The following is a 23,448-nucleotide window of genomic DNA, read 5'->3' on the forward strand; positions in this document are numbered from 1 at the left end:
GGAGGGGAGGGGGGAGGAGGAGGGGAGGGGGAAGGGAGGGGAGGGAGGAGAAAGGAGGAAGGGGGAGAGGGGGTGAGGGAGAGGGGAGGAGAGGAAGGAGAGAGGGGAGGAGAGGGAAGGAGAGGGGAGGAGAGGGAGGGGAGGGAGAGGGGAGGAGAGGGAGGGGAGGGAGAGGGAGGGGAGGGAGAGGGGAGGGGAGGAGAGGGAGGGGAGGGAGAGGGGAGGAGAGGGAGGGGAGGGAGAAGGGAGGGGAGGAGAGGGAGGGGAGGGAGAGGGGAGGAGAGGGCGGGGAGGGAGAGGGGAGGAGAGGGATGCGGAGGGAGAGGGGAGCGGAGGGAGGGGAGGAAGAGGGGAGGGGAGGGGAGGGAGGGAGAGGGGAGGGGAGGAGAGGGAGGGGAGGGAGAGGGGAGGAGAGGGAGGGGAGGGAGAGGGGAGGAGAGGGAGGGGAGGGAGAGGGGAGGAGAGGGAGGGGAGGGAGAGGGGAGGAGAGGGAGGGGAGGGAGAGGGGAGGAGGGGGAGGGAGAGGGGAGGAGAGGGAGGGGAGGGAGAGGGAAAGAGAGGGAGGGGAGGGAGAGGGGAGGAGAGGGAGGAGAGGGAGAGGGGAGGAGAGGGAGGAGAGGGAGGGGAGGGAGAGGGGAGCAGAGGGAGGAGAGGGAGAGAGGAGCAGAGGGAGGAGAGGGAGAGGGGAGCGGAGGGAGGGGAGGGAGAGGAGAGGGGAGGGACAGGAGAGGAGAGGGAAGGGGGAGGAGAGGGAGGGGAGGGAGAGGGGAGGGGTGGAGGGGGGAGGGAGAGGAGAGGGGGGAGGGGGGAGGGAGAGGGGCGGAGGGGGGAGGGGAGGGGAGAGGGGAGGAGAGAGGGGAGGGACGGAGGGGGAGGGAGAGGGGAGGTGTGGGGGGGAGGGAGAGGACAGGGGCAGAGGGGGAGGGAGAGGGGAGGGGCGGAGGGGGGAGGGAGAGGGGAGGGGCGGAGGGGGGAGGGAGAGGTGAGGGGTGGAGGGGGGAGGGGAGAGGGGAGGAGAGAGGGGAGGGACGGAGGGGGAGGGAGAGGGAAGGAGTGGAGGGGGAGGAAGAGGGCAGGGGCAGAGGGGGAGGGAGGGGACAGTGGAGGGGAGAGACCAGAGGGGGAGGGGACGGGGAGAGGAGAGGGGATGGGGAGGGAGGGGAAGGAGAGGGGAGGGGATGGGGAGGGGGAGGGAGGGGGAGGGGAGGGGGAGGGAGAGGGGAGGGAGAAGAGAGGGGAAGGAGAGGGGAAGGGACGGAGAGGGGAAGGGACAGAGAGCGGATGGGAGGGGGAGCGGAAGGGGAGGGAGAGGGGAGGGGAGGGAGAGGGGAGAGACCAGAGTGGAAGGGGAGGGGGAGGGGACAGGGACGGGAAGGAGGGGACAGGGAGGGAATGGAGAAGGGACAGACCAGAGTGGAGAGGGAGGGAGAGGGGAGGGGAAGTAGGGGACAGTGAGGGGAGGGGGAGGGGAGCGAGGGGAGGGGGAGGGGAGGGAGGGTATGAGGAGGGGAGGGGAGGGAGGGGAGGAGGGAGGGGAGGAAGGAGGGGAGGAGGGAGGGGAGGAAGGAGGGGAGGAGGGAGGGGAGGAGGGAGGCGAGGAAGGGAGGGGAGGAGGGAGGGGATGAATGGGGAGGGGATGAAGGGGGAGGGGAGGGGATAGGGAGGGGATGGGGAGGGGGAGGGGGAGGGGAGGGGAAGGAGGGGACAGTGAGGGGAGGGGGAGGGGAGTGAGGGGAGAGAGGGGAGGGAGGAGGGGAGGGAGGGGAGGAGGGAGGGGAGGAGGGAGGGGAGGAGGGAGGGGAGGAGGGAGGGGAGGAGGGAGGGGAGGAGGGAGGGGAGGAGGGAGGGGAGGAGGGAGGGGAGGAGGGAGGGGAGGAAGGAGGGGAGGAGGGAGGGGAGGAGGGAGGGGAGGAGGGAGGGGAGGAGGGAGGGGAGGAGGGAGGGGAGGAGGGAGGGGAGGAAGGGGGAGGGGAGGAAGGGGGAGGGAAGGGGGAGGGGATAGGGAGGGGATGGGGAGGGGGAGGGGAGGGGGAGGGGAGGGGGCAGGGGAGGGGACAGAGATGGGAGGGTAGGGAGGGAGGGGAGGGGGAGGGAGGGAATGGAGGGGAGAGGAGGGAGAGGAGGGGGAGGGAGGGGAGAGGAGGGGGAGGGAGGGGAGAGGAGGGGGAGGGAGGGGATGGAGAGGAGGGGGAGGGAGGGGATGGAGGGGAGAGGAGGGGGAGGGAGGGGATGGAAGGGAGAGGAGGGGGAGGGGGGATGGAGGGGAGAGGAGGGGGAGGGGGGATGGAGGGGAGAGGAGGGGGAGGGAGGAGACAGAGGGGAGAGGGGGGAGGGAGGGGACGGGGGGAGGGAGAGGAGAGGAGGGGAAGGGAGGGGAGAGGATGGGGCAGGAGGGGAAGGAGGGAGGGGAGGGAGGGGAGGGAGGGGAGGGAGGGGAAGATGGGAGGGGGAGGGAGGGGACGATGGGAGGGGGAGGGAGGGGAAGAGGGGAGGGGGAGGGAGGGGAGGGAGGAGAGGGAGGGGAGGGAGGGGAAGGGGGAGGGAGGGGAGGGGGAGGGAGGGGACAGAGGGGAGGGAGGGGAAGGAGAAGGGAGGGGAAGAGGGGAGGGGAAGGGAACAAGCAGGGAGGGAGGAAGGGAGGGAGAGATGGAGATGGGACTTGAAGATGTAGTAATAAAAACAATCCGGCCAGGCACGGTGGCTCATGCCTGTAATCCTAGCACTTTGGGAGGCCAAGGTGGGTGGTTCACGAGGTCAGGAGTTCAAGACCAGCCTGGCCAAGATGGTGAAACCCCACCTCTACAAAAATTAGCCAGGCATAGTGGCAGGCACCTGTAATCTCAGCTACTCGGGAGGCTGAGGCAGAGAACTGCTTGAACCATGGAGGCGGAGGTTGCATGGATCGCGCCACTGCACTCCAGCCTGGGTGGCAGAGCGAGACTGTCTCAAAAAATAATAATAATAATACAAAGTAAAGCATAAAGAGGAAAAAAGGTAAACTGAGATAATAAAAGTTGATGGGTTTCTCATTAAATCTGGATATTACGTAAGCAATCTCATTATCTGAAGTTAACTAAAACAAATAAACTTTGCCAACTGAAAGTACTACCAAGGATACACGATAGTGCTACAGTAACAAAAGCCACAGGATAAACATGGTATCTTCCTGGGCAGTAATTGTACTAGAAGACACGGAAGATAATTCCATATCAACATAGTTATACTATCAAGTACAGTGTATAATTACACAATTTTTTTTTTTTTGAGACACAGTCTCAATCTGTCACCCAGGCTGGCGTGCATTGGCACGATCTTGGCTCACTGCAACCTCTGCCTCCCAAATTCAAGTGATTCTCCTGCCTCAGCCTCCCAAATAGCTGGGATTACAGGCACCCGCCACCACACCCAGCTAATTTTTGTATTTTTAGTAGAGATGGGGTTTCATCATGTTGGTCAGGCAGTCTCGAACTCCTAACCTCAGGTGATCCACCTGCCTCAGCCTCCCAAAGTGCTGGGATTACAGGTGTGCGCCACCGCGCCCAGACAATTATATTATTTTTACTGGTCTTCAAATAAATGTGTGTGTGGCTTCAGCTGTTTTCAGTTTCATCTTCATGGGGTATCTGTGTAGGTATTCACCTTCCTCTACAGTTGGGTTTCTATATAAGGAGCACTTCATAGAAAAAGTTTAAGAAACACGGACTTAAGTAAATATTCAAGAAGTCAAGGAACATCAACCTGTTTCACATCCACTCCACCTGCTGAACGACCAATGCTGACTTTTAGATTCAAACCCTAAGGCACTAGAGAAAAGGAACAGAGCTACTAAAGTAAGTTTCACTAACACTTGAGTTCCCTTAAGAAACCACTTAATTAACACAATGAGTAATCAAACATCATCTTGTGATAACAGATCAATTTTAATTCTAGCACCTGAAGCTATACAAGGGTATGCTCTATAAACTTCATGGGACTGTTGTACACACTTGATAAAGTGACAACTGTGCAATACCACTTAGCATCTCAAAATCAGGAACATACTATTGAATTGCTTAAACACAATCCACAGAATTAAAAACAAAATCAGATGCCATCCACAGTTATACTAATTATCCATTAAAAGCTTACACTTAATACTTGAAATAACAATCAATATCTAGCAGGGAATACTGAAAGTGATTTCAGAGTCTCATCCTGTTGTACTCTATTGGGAAGGTTTCTTGAGTAGTTGTGTGACTGGCCAAAGATGGGTACAACCAAGACCAGACCAGCAAGTAAAAGTTCTACCACAGTTTCTGTAGTTTCCACTTGTTTTTCTTTGTCAGTTAAAAGTGAACAGTGAGAATTAAATACTTATCTTTACATATACACAAGGTATGCTATGAAAGCATATCTGCTTACAAACATATAAAAATACTTGTTAACTAGTTTGATAAGAAAATAATGTATAAAAGTATATAGCAAAAACATTAATCATCTCTGACCCCGGAAAGATCAATTCCATATTTTATATTACAAACAAAAACAGTTTTAGTTTTTTGAATCCCTTACCCAGAAATACTTGAAAAGGAAGACAGACAGAAATTATTCCTTTTTACCCTTAGCATGGCTGTGAAAAAGAGTTAAATTAAAAAATCAAGTACACTGAGATATCTAAGTCCTAAATGAGTCCAAATATTTGACCACGTAGAATATTATCATCTCCAAGAGTAGGAGTAGTAACACAGGCTTTTATGAGCAGTTTTTAATCCATAAATACAATAGGCATTTGGTATTTTGGCCATCAGAAAACAAAAGTTGTAGTATCAGTAAAGGTCTGAGATGGTTCACTTTTGTAGATTCAATTCAGTGTATTTAAGGTTAACAAAGGCTGACATTGAAATGTTTAAAGATAGGCAAAAATTCACATTAAAAAAACCCTATATTTCTATTTAGAGTAACAGTAGGCAGTATGATTCCAAAAGTTAAAAATTATTTCACAACCTGTAGCTTCAGCTTGGCAAACAGCTTAGATTCCAAAACTGATTCATCTCTATTAAAATGTAAGCACTTAAAAAAAGAGCATGTCTGTGTATATAGACATATATTTTAAAGGAATCAGATAATCTTTGAAGCAGCCTTAGTGTTTCCTTTAAATTTGTCTGGAAATGACCATTGTATTAGCTTCACAGAAAGGACTAGCCAGCTTCTTGGTCTAAGGCTAACATGGTGATCATTTGTCTAAGGCTAGAAAGGTACCAACAAGATGTAAACTGAGGAGAAGAAGAGAAGATGAGGGCTTTTCCTGGCCGTTGGTAGCTAAAACTGAAGGGATTCTAGAAAATGACACAATGGCAGCCTTTCTTGTCTTTTTCTTTCCGTGTTGGTTCTGGTGAAGGAGGACATTCCTGCTCTTGAAATTTTCTGTAAGATAAAAAATTCTAAAATATAATTGCCTTCTTGGTAATCTACTATTACAAACACAGGTTATTTTTTGTACAAGTTCACTTTAAGTGTGTATGCTTTTTAGTGTTAAACTTCAACGAGGGAATTTCTCTTTCCTACCCCCACCAAAAAAGGGCACAAACGCATCAACACTAGCACAAGCAGAGCTATGAAGCTGCTTTAATGGATGAGTCCTGAATCAGACCAGATACTAGACTCAGTAATCTCTAAGTTCCCATCCCTATTTGAAATTCCATGACTCTAAGGTATCCTTAAGAATAAAGATTCATCATTAGAGTGCAATATAAAATTAACCTTACGAGGTATGCAGGTCTTATCTGTCTTCTGCCATTTTTTAAATTCAGTATTAGACAAAGTTAGTTGACCTAGTCTGAGCCTCAGTTTTTTTTAGAGGGGAATAATGGAAACCTACCTTTCACAGCTGTTGTGAGGATTAAAGATCTTGTGATGTTAAAATATATCTAATAGCTCCTGGCATTAAAAACAAAACAAACAAAAAACCTCCTCTACTTCCCCCCTCATTCCTGAATTACTGATGGATAACGAGAGATCCTAAGAACCAAAACAAAGGACAACATTTCAAAACAGCAGTCATAATTATTTTAAGAAGGCACTGCCTCATCAGTTGCTTAACACTAAAATGGAACTGGAATGGGAAAGGGGGGTAAAATACATATAACATAAAATTTTCCATCTTAATCATTTTTAAGTATACAATTTGATGGTATTAAGTATATGCATGATGTTGTGCAACCATCATCGCCATCCATCTCCAGATCTCTTTTTCATCTTATAAAACCAAGACTCTTACCATTAAAAAAAAAATGGGACTGGGATTTTTAACAAACTACTAAAAAAGAAAAAGCTATAACCTTCACTTTTTTTTCCTCCACAGAAAGACAATGCCTTGGCAAGGAGCTAATAAGTAGAAGATCATCGCTCAGGTGTCAATTTACCTTAGATACAAAATAAATACGCAGCCCAGGTGCGGTGGCTCACGCTGTAATCCCAGCACTTTGGGAGGCTGAGGCGGGTGGAACACGAGGTCAGGAGTTCGAGACCAGCCTGGCCAATATGGTGAAACCCCATCTCTACTAAAAATACAAAGATTAGCTGGGTGTGGTGGCAGGCGCCTGTAATCCCAGCTATTCAGGAGGCTGAGGCAGAGAACTGCTTGAACCCAGGAGGCGGAGGTTGTAATGAGCCGAGATCACACCACTGCACTCCAGCCTGGGTGACAGAGAGAAACTCTGTTTCCAAAAAAAAAAAAAAAAAAAGCAGCCCACTTCACATTCCTATCAAACTGTCTAACTAGCAGAGAATCCCAGATCTACAGAGCAGAGTATGAAACAGGGGCCAGGCATCAAGACCCAAAATAATAAATCAAATCCTACTCACTAAAGCAACTTCATCTTTCTCACCCACAAACGTACCTAGTAATTCTATCAGACCTCACCCAACACCTTAAGCTTCTTGGAACCCGTTAACACTTTTTAAACCAAAAGGCCCCCCTATGGCATCTAACGGAAAAATTCTCTGTTGTGTGGGACATTATACTTCACACCTTACAGGATTATTTAATCTCTACTACCTGGTTTACTCTTAGCCTGGGATGAGCTGGATAAAAAGAAAGGTAGGAGCACAGGCTCTGGAATCAGAGATTTGAATTAAAGCCCCAGTTCTGCCATTTAATATGTCTTAATTTGAACAAGCTATTTAACTTCTTTCTCTGTACCCCCGTTTTCTCCTCTGAAAGTGAGGATAAAACAGTATTTAGTTTATTGGGCGAGGGTGAGGATTACATGTAATAATACATGTAAAAACGTTTAGCACAGAAGCTGGCAGAGATTACCGTGCAAAAGTTAGCTGCTGTCATCACTATCTTCACACCATCACCCCCTTTGGAAGCAGCATTTATTCTTATCAAAATCCTATGTGTACTTTATACTTCATAATTAAATTATATTTTATATTCTAGAAGTGCCTAGAATATGTACTTAAAAATTGTAATGCACCATGTGCATTAATCCCTAGAAAGGAATCACTTCCATATAAAATATCCTTACTAAAAACATTTAATAGTAATTTATTAAAACACACTTCTAGAATGTGTTTTGCTTACCTGATAACCCGGACAAGTTCATGGAAAGCTTGATCTACATTCATCCTAATCTTTGCTGATGCCTCCATGTATGTTACCTTAAGCTGCCGTGCTAACTGCTGTCCTTCTTCCTGTGTTACCTGAAATTCCAACAGTTATGTTTATGGTACATTATTAACAACTGGATTTGTTCCATCTAATCCTGGCCACAGATTGTGCTAATAATTCAGCCAAGAGGCCAAGTTGTTTTATCATAAGATGAAACAACAGACTTAACAGCTCAAGATAAACTAAAGCCCACCTCTGCAGAACAATGCAGTAGAACATATCTGTGATGGAAATACTAGCCTACAACAATATTTCCAAATACAGATCACACAAAAAGTATTAAATACAACAGTAATACATTCTGGGAAGGGAAAGTGTAGGTGCTATTAAAGTATACAACCCTGTCAGGGAGATCAGCGAAAGCTTCCCTGAGGAAGTGACATTTAAGCCCAGAAGATAACAGAGTATGGAGTTGAGGGGTGGAGGGTGGGGGTGTGAAGAAGTATCCTTGCCAGAGAAAACTGAATGTGTGAGGCCATGAGAGTGAATGGGCTTTCCAAGAACTAAAAGAAGCATCATATAGCTGGAATACATTAAGCAAAGAGAGAAAATGGCAAGAGGTGAGGATGGAGAAAAGTGTAAGTTTCAGAGGCCATAAGGTCTCTTCATCATTGCATTCCCCAAAACCTGGTACACAGGTGACACTCATCAATATGTGGGGAGAAATGAATTATGAATGCAATCACAGGCCCTCACAATGCCTTATATTTTGGAGATCAAGGAAAGGTGGCATAGCTGATTGATGTATAAAATGGCAGGTCAGAATAAGAAAACATAAACTGAATGTAAGTTCCTACATGTTTTAAATGTAAGGATTTGAATAGTGATGTTTACTAAAAATTATTAAACTCTATTACATTTACATTTATATAGTGGGGCTTAAAATTATATTTCTGAAAACAATACCTTTTATGGCTATTATTATCACAAAAGTAAACACCTGATGAAAAATTAGAAAAGCCAAATTGGGGGAAAAAAAAAAATCAAAGAAAATTTAAGAACCTATCAACCATAGAGAACCATGTTCTTTTGGTCATTTTTCAATGATACATAGTTTTTACACTATAAAAATAGGATCATAATTTTTGTATATCTCATACTCTGGAAGCATTCTGAACTCATTTATCTAGGAGTTCTTTTGTAAATTCCACAGGCATTTCTACATAACCATGTCATTTGCTAATAAAGACAATTTTATTTCTTGCTTTTTGATGTGGATATCTTTTATCTCCTTTTCCAGCCTTAGTGCACTACCTAGAACCTCCAGTACAATGACGTAAGTGGTGACGGGAATACTCTTGACCTATTTTGGATCTTAGAAACAAAGCTAGTTGTTCAACATTAAGTATGCTGTCAGTTAGAGAATTTTTTTGTAGATGTCCTTTCTCAGGTTAACAAAGTTCTCCACTACTCCCTTTGCATAAGGCGTTTATCAGGAATGGATGGCGGATTTGCCAAATGTTTTTTCCTGCATCTTACTGAGATGATTATATGATTTCTCCTTTTTAGACTGCTAATATGATGAATTATATTGACTCACTGTCAAATATCAAACCAACAACCCATTGCAGGAATAAACTCTCCTTGAGTGATATATTGCCCTTTTTATATATTGTTAAATTCTATTTAATATTTTATTAAGAATCTTTATATCTGTGTTCATGAGAGATATTGGACTGTGGATTTCTTATGCTTTCCTCTGGTTTGGGTTTCTGAGTGCTATGCTGGCTTCACACAAGTTGGAAAGAATTTTCTCTCCTCTTCAATGTTCTGGAACACTTTGTACAGAATCAGTAGTATTTCTTCCTTAAATGTGTGGTATAATTCACCGGCAAATCTATCTGGGCTTGAAGTTTTCTTTGAGGAAAGTTTTTAAAACAAACTCAATTTATTTTGTAGATAAAGTACTACTGATATTATCTTTTCTTTTCCCTTGAGTGAATTTTGGTATTTTGTGCCTTTCAAGTAATATGTCCATTTCATTTAACTTGCTGAATTTATTGGCATAAAATTGTTTATAGTATTTATTATCTTTCAAACATCTGAAGGATCTAAAGTGAAGATACCGCTCTCAATCCTGATATTGTGTCTTTTCTCTTTTTTATCTGATCATTCTGGCAAGAGTCTTGTCAATTTGACTGATCTTCCAAAAAGCCAGTTTAGGGTTTTTATTTTTTATTTTTTCTGGTAGAGGTGGGGTCTCACTATGTTACCCAGGATGGTCTTGAACTGCTCTGCTGGGCTCAAGCAATCCTCCTGCCTCAGCCTCCCAAAGTGTTGGCATTACAGGCATAAGCCACTACACTCTGCCAGTTTTTCTTTCCTTTATGGTTTTACTATTTTCCATTTCACTGGTCTTCAGTCTCTTATTATTTCCCTTCTACTTACTATGGGTTTTAATTTTCTCTTTTTCTTCTTATTTCTTAAGGAAGAAACTAAAGGTCACTGAATTGAGACCTTTGTTCTAATACAAATATTTAGTGCTACAAATGTCTCTATATATACTTCTTTAGTAGCACGCTATAAATTTTGATGTTGTGTTCTAATTTTCATTCAGTTCATGATACTTTGTAATTTCCCTTTTCATTTTCTTGACCCAAGGGTTAGTTGGAATATGTTAATTTCCCAATATTTGAAGATATCCTAGATACCTCTCTGTTATTAATTTCCAAGTTAATTCTACTGTGGTCAGGAAATTACACACTATCTGACTAAAATCCTTTTAAATTTATTGAGGCTTACTTTATGATCCATTCTTCTTTCAAAAGAAGGTGCATTCTACTGTTGTTGGGTAAAGGGTACACTTAATGTCAATTAGGATATGTTGTTCAATATTGTTGTTCAAGTCATCTGTATCCTTACTGATTTTCTTTCTACCTTCCTATCAGTTATTGAGAGGGGTATTGAAGTCTCTGATTTTAAGTGTGAATTTGTCTATTTTTCCTTGTAGTTCTTAACATCTTCCTTCAAGATTTTTGAAGCTATTAGATCACGAATGTTTGGGACTGTTATGTCCTCTTGAGGAATTAATCTCCTTATCATTATAAAACACTCTTCTTTATCTCTGGTAATATTCTTGGCTCTGAAATCTTTGTCTGATATTCATATAGCTACTTTAATTATTTTCATTATTGCTAGCCAGGCAATCATGAAAATAATTAAAGTAGCTATATAAATATCTTACTCCATCCTTTTACTTTAACCTTTGTGTCTTCACATTTAAAGTAGATTTCTTGTAGCATCTTGTTTTTTTATTCAATCTAACACATCTGCCTTTTAATTGAGACATTTGGGCAATTTACATTTAATGTGCTCATGGATACAGTTGAGTTATCTTGCTATTAGTTTCCTATCCATATTATCTATTCTTTGTTCTAGTTGTCTTCTTTCTCTACCTTCTTTTGGGTTAGCTGAGTTGTTTTTATGATTGCATTTTACCTCCTTTGTTGGTTAATTAACTATATATCTGTTATTTCAGTGGCTGCTTCAGAATTTATGGTATACATTTTTAATTCATGACAGTCTAATTCAAAAGATACCATACCAATTCAAGTATGGTTTAAGAATCTTACAACAGAGCCAGGTGCAGTGGTGTGTGCCTAAAGTCCCAGCTACTTGGGTGGCTGAGGCAAGAGGATCACTTGAGCTCAAGAGTTCAAGGCCAGTCTGGGCAACACAGTGAGAACCCGTCTCTCAAGAAAAAAACAAACTAGTTAACAACAATATTTCTCCCTCCTGCTCTTTTTTGTTATTAACTTTTACTTCACAATGCATTTATTATTTTTGCTTTAAATATTCAGTTATGGTAAGAGTAATTTATATTTATCCACATAATTACCATCTCTAGTACTCTGTATTCATTTTCAGATTTCCATTTGGTATCACTTCCCTTCTGCCTAAGGACATCTTTTCACATTTCTTGTAATGCAGGTCTGCTGCGGATGAATTATCTCACTTTTACATGTCTGGGAAAAGTCTTTATTTCATCTTCATTTCTGAAATAAATTTTTAGTAGGTATTGAATCCTAGTTGATAGTTTTTGCTATCAGTACTTAAAGGATTCTGCACCACTATCTTCTGGCTTCACTGTTCAATGAGATGCAATGATGACTCCTGCCATCCTTATCTTTGTTCTTCCATATGTAATGTGCTCTTTTCCCCCCGTCTGGCTATTTTTCAGATTCTTTTCTTTACCACTGATTTTAAGTGATTTCATTATAATGTATCTTATAATTTTCTTCATATTTCTTGTGCTCCGGTTTGTTGAGCTTCTTGGATGTGTGTATTTTTCATCAAATGTGGAAATTTTCAGCAATGACTTCTGCTGTTAATCCCATCCAGTGCATTTTTCATGTCAGACATTGTAGTTTTACTTCTGAAAGTTTGATTTGGATCTGTTTACATCTTTCATGTCTCTAACATGTTTTCTTGATTGCATAAAATATGGTCAAAATAACTGTTTTAATGTCTCTGTCCACTAATTCTATTATCTTTGTCATTTCTGGATCTGCTCCTATTAATTATTTGTTTCCTTATTGTGGGTCATATTTTCTTGCTTCTTTATATGTATGGGAATTTCTGAGTAGAAGGCTGGGACTTTTACGTATCAGGTATCAGATATTTTGTATTCCTAAACACATTCCTGAGCTTTCTCCTAGGATGCAGTTATTTGGAAACACGTTATCCTTTCAGGTCATGCTCTAGGTTTTGTTACAGGGTACCAGAACAGCATTTAGTTTGGCTAATTTTGCCCCACTACTGGGACAAAGCCCTTCTGAGTTATACTATCCAATACTCCAAGAAATATAAGGTTTTCTACTTTGATTGATTAGAATATGAATTATTCCTAGCCCTGTTTGAGCTCAAGGTATTGTTCCTTCTAAACTTTTTAGGTAATTTGTTCTCCCAGTTTAATATTCTATTCCAAAAATTTAGCAGCCTCAATACAGTATCATTAGTTTAGTACACCAATATACATATATCCAACAACTACTTCATAACTGTTTGTGCCCTGTGGCATTCCAACAGGATAACGGGCAGGTTCTACATAGCACTGGTATATCTAAGTTTATCTAACTTTTAAATTTACTTTGTCTCTCTTCAAAATAACGTATGTGCCACAAGGCTATGCATTTGAAATATAAACTGATCAAGTTACCAGAACAATTAACGATAAGGAAGGAAGCCGAGTAAACACAGAAAGCTTCACAGAACCACCAATTTTAGACAGGACAATTTCTGTTTTAGGAAAATTTGACATGTGAAATTCCTTCATATAAAATACCCCTATGCCGTCACAAATTCTGTTTCTTCTTCCTGGGATGTCATCCCTTCTCTCTCAACTCTACACTCTCAAATTCTTCCTCACTAACCTTTCAAGACCTGAGCAATGAAACTTCCCCCTAAGTGTTGGTGCTGTTTTGGAACCACCTTCTCAGAGCTCCCATCACACCATCTGGTTACCACTGACAAGCCTCTAACAATACCACAGTAAAATTTTTCGTTTTGTTTTCTTATTCTTTCACCACGTCATCATGTCCTCTGAGGCTAGGAAGTTAAGACAGGTTTGTCTTTGTACATCCAAAGCTTAGAAGCATGCTTAGCAGCTTAATAAGTAAACATATGTTAAGTAAATGGTGTACAACTAACCAAATAGGTACATTCTTAAGTTAAAAAATATATATATACACAAAAAGTAAAAGAAATCTCAATAAACTACTTACTTTGTTGGGGTAAATATGATTGGGGGAAGGAAATACACGTACTTAGAATTTTTCCAGTAGTTTTCCCGCTCCATTATTCCTCAAAAAGATACCTTGTCCTACCCATCATGCATAATGTAATTCACATAAACAGGAATAGCAACTCACCTATCTTTATATAGGGTAAAAAAAGTTAGGCCAGGCATGGTGGCTCATGCCTGTAATCCAAACACTTTGGGAGGCCGAGGTGGGTGGATCACCTAAGGTCGGGAGTTCAAGACATGCCTGGCCAACATGGTGAAACCCTATCTCTCCTAAAAATACAAAAAGTAGCCGGGTGTGATGGCACGGGCCTGTAATCCCAGCTACTCGGGAAGCTGAGGCAGGAGAATTGCTTGAACCCGGGAGGTGGAGGTTGCACTGAGCCAAGATTGCGCCACTGTACTCTAGCCTGGTTGACAGAGCAAGACTCTGTCTCCAAAAAAAAAAAAAAGAAGAAAAAAAAAATGTTAATTAATTCATGGTCTACATGATAAAACAATCCTGCTGCTAGGGTTATGTGCTTCACTTGTTTTTGTTTTGTTTAGTTTGGTTTTGGGACAGGGTCTCACTCTGTCACCCAGGTTGGAGTGCAGTGGCATGGCCACAGCTCACTGAAGACTCAACCTCCCAGTCTCAGGTGACCTTCCCACATCAGCCTCTTGAGTAGTTGGGACTACAGGCACGTGCCACCATGCCTAATTTTTTTTTATTTTTAGTAGAGACAGGGTCCTGCCACGTTGTCCAGGCTGGTCTTGAACTTCTGGGCTCAAGGGATCTGCCTGCCTTGGCCTCCCAAAGTGCTGGGATCACAGGTGTTTGCCACCATGCCCAGCCATTTATTTGTTTTTAAAGCATGGTTTCACATCACTGTCTTCCAGGAAACAAAGCCAACAAATTTATACATACATTTCTGGTGAAGAAATCTCTAACCACATGCTTGTGAGCTGACACAGCATACTTTTAACTAAGTAGAAATAGCATTGCCATCACCAAAGCAAACAATAAAAGACAAAAAGGACAACATACCGGAACAGAGCCATAGCACTGTGGAAGTTAGAAATCAAAAGAAAACTGAAAGTTACAAAAGTAAGTACTTCCTAGAGGTTCCTCAACCCAGATAATTTCATAAAGATACCAAATAATATTAAGCCTCATCTCCTGGATATTCTGATTTGGTAGATTTCAGCACTTCCCAGACATGTTTTGTTTTAAATAACCAGGGCAAATCTGATGCAACAAATTCACAGAACTACATTTGGAAGCTTCCAGTAAGACTCAGTTCAAAAACACAAGTAGCAGCAGCAGTTCACAATAACATGTATGAGCTCATCTAGTACTACATATTTCCAAATAGAATAAACTACATTTCAGTGCTCAGAGTTATGTCAAGTTAATGAAGTTTACAGAAGCAAAACTTGTTTTCACAAACATCTATTATGTAAAAAGAATCATCACATTAATACAACGTCTTAACTCACTGGCACCCAGATTCATCCACTCAACAAATACTTATTTAGTGCATACCTCTGTTCTATATGCTAACGATAAAGCCTGAACAAAATTGACCTGTCAAAACCGAGAAACCCTCATAGTACCTACACCTACATTCACCATCTAAACCCTTTTAGACGCACATAAGGCACAGATAAGGCCACATGTGTAAGATCCTCTACTATTTGAGGAGGGGTTCTTTTTCCTAGGAGGCTGTAGGGGGCACACTGGTCAAAAGTACTGACAGATGGGAGTCTGGATTGATATACTTAGCTATCTATTATTTTAAGTATAATAAGTTATTTTCTCAAATTAATAGTAACGATTAATAATTAAGCAACTAAAAGGAGGGGAAAAAGAGGGAACAACCAAGGTAAGCCAGGAGAAAGATGGTAAAGACAAAAAAGCAAAGACAGTTGATCTCTAGACAGGGCTGAGTTGAGGACAAGGAACTTGAAATAAGATATATCATGAAATTCCACTGTCTAAGCCAACATACTGTGCTATTTAATTTCAGATTCAAGTGTTGTTATATTTACCTACTTTCATATTTTAGCAAAGGTAAGCAAATCATTTACCTATGTTTTCTTCCTACACCTTTAGCAGAATAAACAAAATGACTGGCATATCTTAAGGGACCAGATGACTGGTAATACTAAACAACCACTCAAATTCTACAGATATCTTTTTATTTCACGTAAACCTCAGTGACTATCTGTCTACTGCTGCATCATCGACTGCCTAGAAAAGGTGTTCAATAAATACTGGATGAATGGATGGAAGGATGAAAGAAGCAACCCAGTCCACAGATACAGAGGCCATAAGCAAGCAAGCAAGCAAAGCCTCTTCTGGATGATATCCCTGAACCCTGGTGGGGTTCAGAATCTCAGGAGCCAGTGGTAGAAATGGCCAGTGCTGACCCACAAATTCAAAGAACAAGGAGAAATGGCATTTATTATCTACAAGAAAATAGGCTAGAAGGTAAAGAAACTACAAAGGATCAAGTCTAAGACAAAGGTAGAAAAAAACAAGCTGTGTCGGCAACAGAGAGCAAGCCAGACTGGTTACTCAGAACCTACAGATGACAAAAAACTAAACATCTCTGAACAGGCGGAAAGAAGCTTTTACAGCATTGCCGTGGCCTGTCCAAGTTGACTTGGTAGAACACGTAAGTGTGTCAAGACATTATAGACGGACACCTTTAATTGTGAAGAGATGTTAAAAAGGTAAAAACCGGCTGGGCGCAGAGGCTCACACCTGTAATCCCATCACTTTGGGAGGCCAAGGCAGCAGATCATGAGATCAGGAGTTTGAGACCAGCCTGGCCAACATGGTGAAACCCTATCTCTACTAAAAATATAAAAAATTAGCTGGGCATGGTGGCCCGTGCCTGTAAGCCCAGCTACTCAGGAGGCTGAGGCAGGAGAATCGCTTGAACCCGGGAGGTGGATGTTGCAGTGAGCCGAGATCGTGCCATTGCACTCCAGCCTGGGAGACAAAGCAAGACCCGTTTCAGGGGGGAAAAAAAGGTAAAAACCTCTACTATAGCATCTCAATTTCATGCTATAGTATCTCAATTTCAATAGCATGCCCCCTAAGGGTGGGAGATAAAGCATGTTTGTCTTTGCACATCCAGAGCCCAAGACACTTTAGAGAGACAAGGAGACAAAGTAGTACCAACAAAGGATACTGGGGAGGCTGGAGGAGCAGGAAATACTATCTCAGAGCTAAGTAAAGAAAGTGCTTCAAAAAGGAAGTGATCAACCATGTCAAGTGTCACTGACATTTGTCCAATTAGTGATACTGACAGTGGCACTGAATGCCTGATGTCTGTAGAATCAAGAACGGCAGGAGAAAAAGTAGAGAAAGTAAGTTTCAGGAGTTTTGCTATTAAAGAGGGGCAGAAAAAATATACTCAGAGGGGAATGTGAGATTAAAAGTTTATGCTGTAGTTTTTTTGTTTTAAAGATAAGAGACATTGTAGCATGTTGTATGCTGATGGGAATGATCATGCAGAAATGTTCATCTGAAATAGAACAACTGCTGGGGTAATGTCCATGAGTTGGTGAGAAGGAACAGGATCCAGTGTCTGGTGGAGAAGTTGATCATAGACAGATGAACAGTTTATCCATGTAAGTGGAGGGAAGTGAACTTGATGGGGTACCTGTGCACTCAGGTTAGTAGATATGGAGGTAAGGACATGTAGAAATTTCTCACAGAAACAGGAAAACATACACATTATCAGCTGAGAGTGAGGAAAGAGAAGAAAGTGTTACAGGTTGAAGAAAATGAGAAAGTATGTAAAAATTTTCCAAACAAATGGGAAATAAATAGGTGGACTAGGGAAATGTAGGATTCCCAGTCAGCACTAAAGGCCCATAAAGATTAGTGGTCATGACTTTAAAGTGAGAGTAGTTAACATGCCTGAGTACAGGTGCAAAGGAAGAAAAAGCATAAGGAGGAATAAAACTTTTCTTTGTGTCTATCCTTCAGAGGGTAGACGCCATATAAATGAGCAGAAAACTAAGCAATCAGATTTCAGGCACTTGCTTTTCTCCCTTGGATATATATACATCTAAGCTTTTCAAGATATACATAATTTATGTCTATTTATATGGTTTAGATGGAAAAATAAATACAAAATAACTTACTGCAAGCTAACACTACGTATCTTTAGGGTGACTGAAATAAGGAAATCATTTCCTATATTGTTCTCTCACTTTTTTACCCTGAGAATCTATTACTTTTACAAAAAGTAAAAAAAAAAACTTCCATGAAAAAAATTATAATCCAATGATACACAAACAAAGCCAGTGCCACAATATGTTGACTGTCTGCAGACAGATGGAAACTGCATACCACATTCTGGCAATCTTCAGTACAGGTTGAATATCCCTTATCCAAAATGCATGGGACCAGAAGTGTTTGGGATTTTGGAATTTTTTTGATTTTAGAATACAGTATTTGCATATACATAATGATGGTTCTTGGGAATGGGACCCAAGCCTAAACACAAAATTTACTTTTCATATACACTTTATACACATAGCCTGAAGATAATTTTATACAATATTTTAAGTAATTTTGTGTATGAAACAAAGCTTTCACTGTGACATCACATGAGATCAGGTGTGAAATTTTCCACTTGTGGAATCATGTTGCCTCTAGTTTCAGATTTTGGAGCATTTCAGATTTCAGATTTTTGGGCTAGGGATCCTCAATCTGGTGTATAGGCAACTTAAAAATAACTCATATAGACCCAAGCTGATAATGGCAGAGCCTCTTTGGGGTTCTAGTGGGCATACACCCTCCTCCCTTCCCTAATCTGCCACTGCCTACCCTACAGGAGATCTCCACCTATCCTAGGTCTCCTACCTATTCCTTTACTGGAGCTACCACCATGAGAAGGTTTGAGAAAGATCCTATTTCTATATTCAGGGCAGGAAGCATATAGGGGTGAGGCAAAAGTCAGCGAGAGATAGGAAGAGAACTCCTTCAATGCACATCTACTTTGCCATTATTTCCCAGATGCAATGACATATAGAGTTTCTAGTACTAGAAAGAACTGAGAAGAGCCACAGGCAGGGTCCACTGGGCAACATCAATAAATATAATCAGGTTTAGAAACCTCAAGGAAATGGTCTAAAAAAAAAACAAAATTAAATTAAAAAAAAATAGATGAACTGTCTATGCTAGGTTTATAATGTAAGCAATGCCATATTCTTAATTATTTCAAACGGTTTATATTGATTTGAAATGAAGAACAAATTTTTTCACTCTAACTTTATAACCAGATTTGAACAAGATTTAGCAGGAAAATTTATTCTGTACCAAGTTTCATCAGTGGACATTTCCAAATCTTAGCATTAAGATAATATATCATTTTCTTGGGCCAGGCATGGTAGCTCATGCCTGTAATCCCAGCACTTTGGGAGGCCAAGGCGGGTGGATCACAAGTTCAGGAGATCGAGACCATCCTCGCTAACACGGTGAAACCCCATATCTACTAAAAATATAAAAAATTAGCCGGGCATGCTGGCAGGCGCCTGTAGTCCCAAGCTACTTGGGAGGCTGAGGCAGGAGAATGGCGTGAACCCGGGAGGCAGAGCTTGCAGTGAGCCAAGATCACGCCACTGCACTCCAGCCTGGGCGACAGAGCGAGACTCCGTCTCAAAACAAAACAAATATATATATATATATATATCATTTTCTCTTAAGTCAGTGTTTGAAATTGGGTATGCCGCCAATAAAATTTTATGTACACAGCTAAAATCAGAGACAGTTACAAAATAGAAGGCTGCCCTCAAAGCTGTTTATCAACCAATTTTTCCTGACATTTACACTTTTCCAACAAAATCCTAAGAATCTGTAAACACAACATAATATAAAAACAAGAATACTTAAATACCAGCAAAATAAACAATTTAAACAATACATTTCAGATGTGGGGTAGAGACAAAAGACCTTTAAAAAAGCCATATAACGTTGATACTGTTTGGCTGTGTTCCCATCCAAATCTCATCTTTTTTAACTGCAGTTCCTATAACCCCCACGTGTCATGGGAGGGACCAGGTGGAGATAATTGAATCATTGGTGGTTTCCCCCATCCTGTTCTGGGAGATCTGATGGTTTTATAAAGGGCGGTTTCCCTGCACACTCTCTCTTGCCTGCCGTCATGTAAGACGTGTCTTTGCTCCTCCTTCGCCTTCCGCCATGACTGTGAGGTCTCCCCAGCCATGTGAAACTGTGAGTCCATTAAACCTCTTTTTCTTTATAAATTACCCAGTCTTGGGTATGTCCTTTTAGCAGCATGAGAATGGACTAATACAAATGAACAGCCTGCATTAATATACAACTGACCTTGTTCCCCTCCCCTACAAAAAAGATGAATGTGCAATGTTACCAAAAAATTGTTTTAACTAATAAAATTTCAATAAGTGGGTAAAGAAACAAGTGAGAATAAATTAGCCTGCAAACTAAATACTAAAAATATTATTTTATTAAATGTTACTGAAGTGTTAGAGCTAGCCAATGTAAAGAATTAACAGAAAATTCAGTCATTAAAGTGACTTAGAAAAAAATCCAAATACTGCAATTTAAATGAAAGCCATTCTCTACATGAAGTTAATTTAGTATTAACACCGGATAACTTAGGCCTTTAGTGGTAACTTTGAAATTATCCAACTAAGTTAGAGTTTTGGATGTAATCCAAGAAATTATTACATGCAAATAAAGCTAGTTTAAACACTTGCAGGCTTATAAAGTCTTATAAAATTTTATGAAAAACTATTTGAAAATAAGAAATTTTAATTTCCCCAAATCTACTTCCTTTTTATTTTTCACCTGCTGTGACTTCTGTAAATACAGTGTGCCAGACTCAGCTATAAACACTTAAGTGGCATGGAGCACAGTATTTTTTTTTTTTACTAGACTTTCAATTATTTCCTTAAATCTATCAGTTCACTCACATGATTATAAACAATTGGTTTCCCAACAGTGAAATTCCTTCTCACCTGTCTTTGATGATCCAGATCTGCTTTATTACCAATTAAAATCATTGGGAACTCATCACGATCCTTTACTCTGAGAATCTGTCTTTGAAACTTATAGATTTCTTCAAAACTTAAAAAAAAAAAATCAAAAACAAATTAATCAATTTGGTCAAGTATCAGAATTCAGCAAGTCTCATGCCCCATTTAGTACTTTATTTTTCCTTTTTCTATAAAAACAAGAAGTCCAAACTCAATAAAGTCTAGTGATCTTGACAAGAACAGTGGATCTACATTCTAATATGGTACAAACCTGCCTCTATCTGTGACTGAAAAGACCAACAGGAAGCCCTCGCCAGTCCTCATATACTGTTCTCTCATGGCTCCAAACTCTTCTTGTCCTGCTGTATCCAAAACTAAAGAAAAAACAACAAATGTAATTATACTTCTGTTTTTTATAAACTGCTTCCCCACAAGGGCAAGACCAATTAATGTGAGTCCTCTAGAGAGCCTCATACTTGGTATAATACAGAAATGGCATTCCTTTCTTAGTACTTTATTCTTAATACTAAAGGCAAATATATTCTAATGGCAGACAGTTACAGAGTTTATCTTCATCAGTATGGGTCGACTTTGTGGTTAGAATATATTAGCATACTAATTAGAAGCTTAAAAATATCAAACACATTTAATCAGATGGAGTCAGGTAACCTCTAAAATCACTTGAATGTTTTATCCCCTCCATGGAAAAAACTGAAAAAGATACCTGTAAATTCAAGAAAGAAATCTGAGTTATAACCACTATCCCCCAATACCATACTTAGTGCAGGTGCTAATGTAATTTTTGATCTCTGTAAATAAAAGAATCATACATATTAGAAGAATAGGGCTTTCTTTGTGGAGAGGGGGGATGTTTAGACACAAAACAGTATTTGCTAAAGTCTCTGTGCTATAAATTCTAAGTAACAGTATCAAACTTTTTCTATATTCACTTCATCCATTTTAACCTTTGCCAAAAGGTAAGAAGAGTTGAGACCTGACAGGTTTTTTCCAGTTGTCCCAATAAAATCAACTTCAGCAAACTGCAATGAGACCAGTTTCACTAGAACAAGATCAATACAAATATCGTTTTACTTTTCATTTATTGAGGAATATTTAAATTACCCATTACGCAGACTCTTCAATCAAAACTTACAAATGACATGGGCTAATATTCCAGATCATCTAATATTTCAAATACATTATTTAACATAGCAAAACATCAGCGCTTACTTTTTTTAAAAATATGATATGCAAATTATCAAACAAAGGAAGTTTACTTACTATCTAGCCGGGCTGCTCTGTCATCTATCACACACTGCTTTGTGTAAGAATCTTCAATGGTTGGATCATAATCCGTTACAAAATAGGACTGCAAGAAAAGAAGAAACTTTATTTCAAAATTCATGGCCAGGCATGGTAGCTCACACCTGTAATCCTATGCTCTGGGAGGCCAAGGGAGAAGGATCACTTGAGGCCAGGAGTTTGAGACCAGCCTGGGTAACACAGCAAGACTCTTATCTCTTAAAAAAAAATTAAAAAATTAAAAAATTAGCTGACGTGGTGTGTACCTGTGGTCTCTGTTACTTGGGAGGCTGATGTGGGAGGATCACTTGAGCCCAGGTGGTTGGGGCTGCAATGAACCATGATTGTGCCACTGTACTCCAGCCTGGGAGACAGGACAAGACCCTGTCTCAAAAATAAAAATAAATAAAATAAATAGAATAAAAAATAAAATAAAATTTATGATTACCTGCCTACCAATGTACCAATGTACCAATGTAACTTCGCTTAACAAATTCCACTTACCCAGAACTAATCAAAACATTTTCACTGTACTAGGGTTTACCCTCTATGACAATTCCCCACCAAATGTTCTTATGAGCACCTTCACGTGAAGAAAAGGTACTAGGTATCTCTAAATTTTCATATCTGAAATATGCAAGACTGTAAAAGATCTACAACTTTTTTCATAATTATTTAAGGTTAAGAATCTAGATCTCAAACTCTAGAAAAATTAGAAAACACAGTAAGTTATAATTCAGACCTATTTGAATTAGCAACCTGATTATAATCATCAGTCCTAAGAAGTCAAGTAGCTGGAAAAAATGGAGACAACACAAAGAGGCCTGGAACATTTCATCTTATACCTTTCTTTTCTCACACTTTGTCTTATTCCCCTTTCAACTGCCTTATGTACTATAAGAAAATATCATTTTGAAATTTTTTCATTAGTAGGAACCTCAAACTTACTCTTTCACTGACATCTTTTGTTGTTTTTTAATCTTAAATTCTATTCCTCTCTTCTTTGATCAAACCCTCCCAACTACTGAAGTCATTACCATAAAAAAAAGGGGGGGGACAGTTAAAGTATCCAAGTAAGAAGGGAAGAATCTCAGCCTACATTTCAGTTTTATTTAAAAGGGTTTTAAAAAATCAGCTACTCAAGAGGCTGAGGTGAAAGGATCACCTGAGCCCAGAAGGTCAAGGCTGCAGTGAGCCATGATCATACCACTCTGCACTCTAGCCTTGGTGACAGGATGAGACCCTGTCTCCAAAAAAGAAAAAGGTTTAAAAAAGAAAACAACAATAATCTGAGAGAGTGCGTTTCCCTCTTCTTACAGAAGGGCACTAACCAGGACACCAACATCATCCTCCGTTTGTTTTGAGTATCTCCTTTGATCTACTTTGGACTGACTTCCTCAAAGCCCATTTTCCCACTGGCTCATTACAAAATCTGAAGGAATGATTTGGAAGGAGACAGCTTAATGCTAGGAACCAGCATCAAGAGTATTTAGCCTTCTTCAGGCAAGGGTTCCTGGCTCTTGGGACCCAACATTCGTGGTGACCTATGCAAACACCAGAGAGCTACTCAGAAACAAGCACTCTTGAAGAGGACAGAAAAGAATCCCCTGGTTTTGGGAGGAGATATATTAATCTGCCTGATACCATGAGTTTACATATTTTTTTTGAAGGACACTTTCCACATTTTATTTAAGTCTTAAGAATAACTTTAAAGCCAGGCATGGTG

General features: G+C 41.0%; 2 protein-coding genes across 6 annotated transcripts in view; both read right to left on the reverse strand.

Moving 5' to 3' along the window:
• Positions 1 to 1,570: 1,570 nt before the first annotated feature.
• On the reverse strand, positions 1,571 to 2,560 carry LOC134807291 (uncharacterized; the record flags this gene model as incomplete). Its single annotated transcript, XM_063783559.1, is given in 3 exon segments — positions 1,571 to 1,594; positions 1,596 to 2,334; positions 2,406 to 2,560. Coding segments are annotated over 3 exon segments (918 nt in total), but the record flags the coding sequence as incomplete, so codon positions are not given.
• Positions 2,561 to 3,901: 1,341 nt separating this feature from the next.
• RRAS2 (RAS related 2) overlaps positions 3,902 to 23,448 on the reverse strand; it is an 81,003-nt gene continuing 61,456 nt past the window's right edge. For 3 of the 5 annotated variants that reach the window (XM_001171965.8, XM_009459982.5, XM_054661199.2), the window contains exons 2-6: positions 21,702 to 21,789; positions 20,692 to 20,794; positions 20,403 to 20,511; positions 7,568 to 7,686; positions 3,902 to 5,403 (exon numbers count right to left, since the gene is read on the reverse strand). In XM_001171965.8, coding sequence (XP_001171965.2) covers positions 5,316 to 5,403; positions 7,568 to 7,686; positions 20,403 to 20,511; positions 20,692 to 20,794; positions 21,702 to 21,789 — 507 coding nt within the window. In that variant the 3' untranslated portion in view covers positions 3,902 to 5,315. Of the gene's footprint in view, positions 5,404 to 7,567; positions 7,687 to 13,453; positions 13,828 to 20,402; positions 20,512 to 20,691; positions 20,795 to 21,701; positions 21,790 to 21,988; positions 22,107 to 23,448 lie in introns of those variants that run through there. The other 2 variants (XM_063782811.1, XM_054661198.2) reach the window with 2 other exon arrangements.

The sequence above is a fragment of the Pan troglodytes genome, chromosome 9 (genome assembly GCF_028858775.2).
Source record: "Pan troglodytes isolate AG18354 chromosome 9, NHGRI_mPanTro3-v2.0_pri, whole genome shotgun sequence".
In the NCBI taxonomy this organism is placed as follows: Eukaryota; Metazoa; Chordata; class Mammalia; order Primates; family Hominidae; genus Pan; species Pan troglodytes.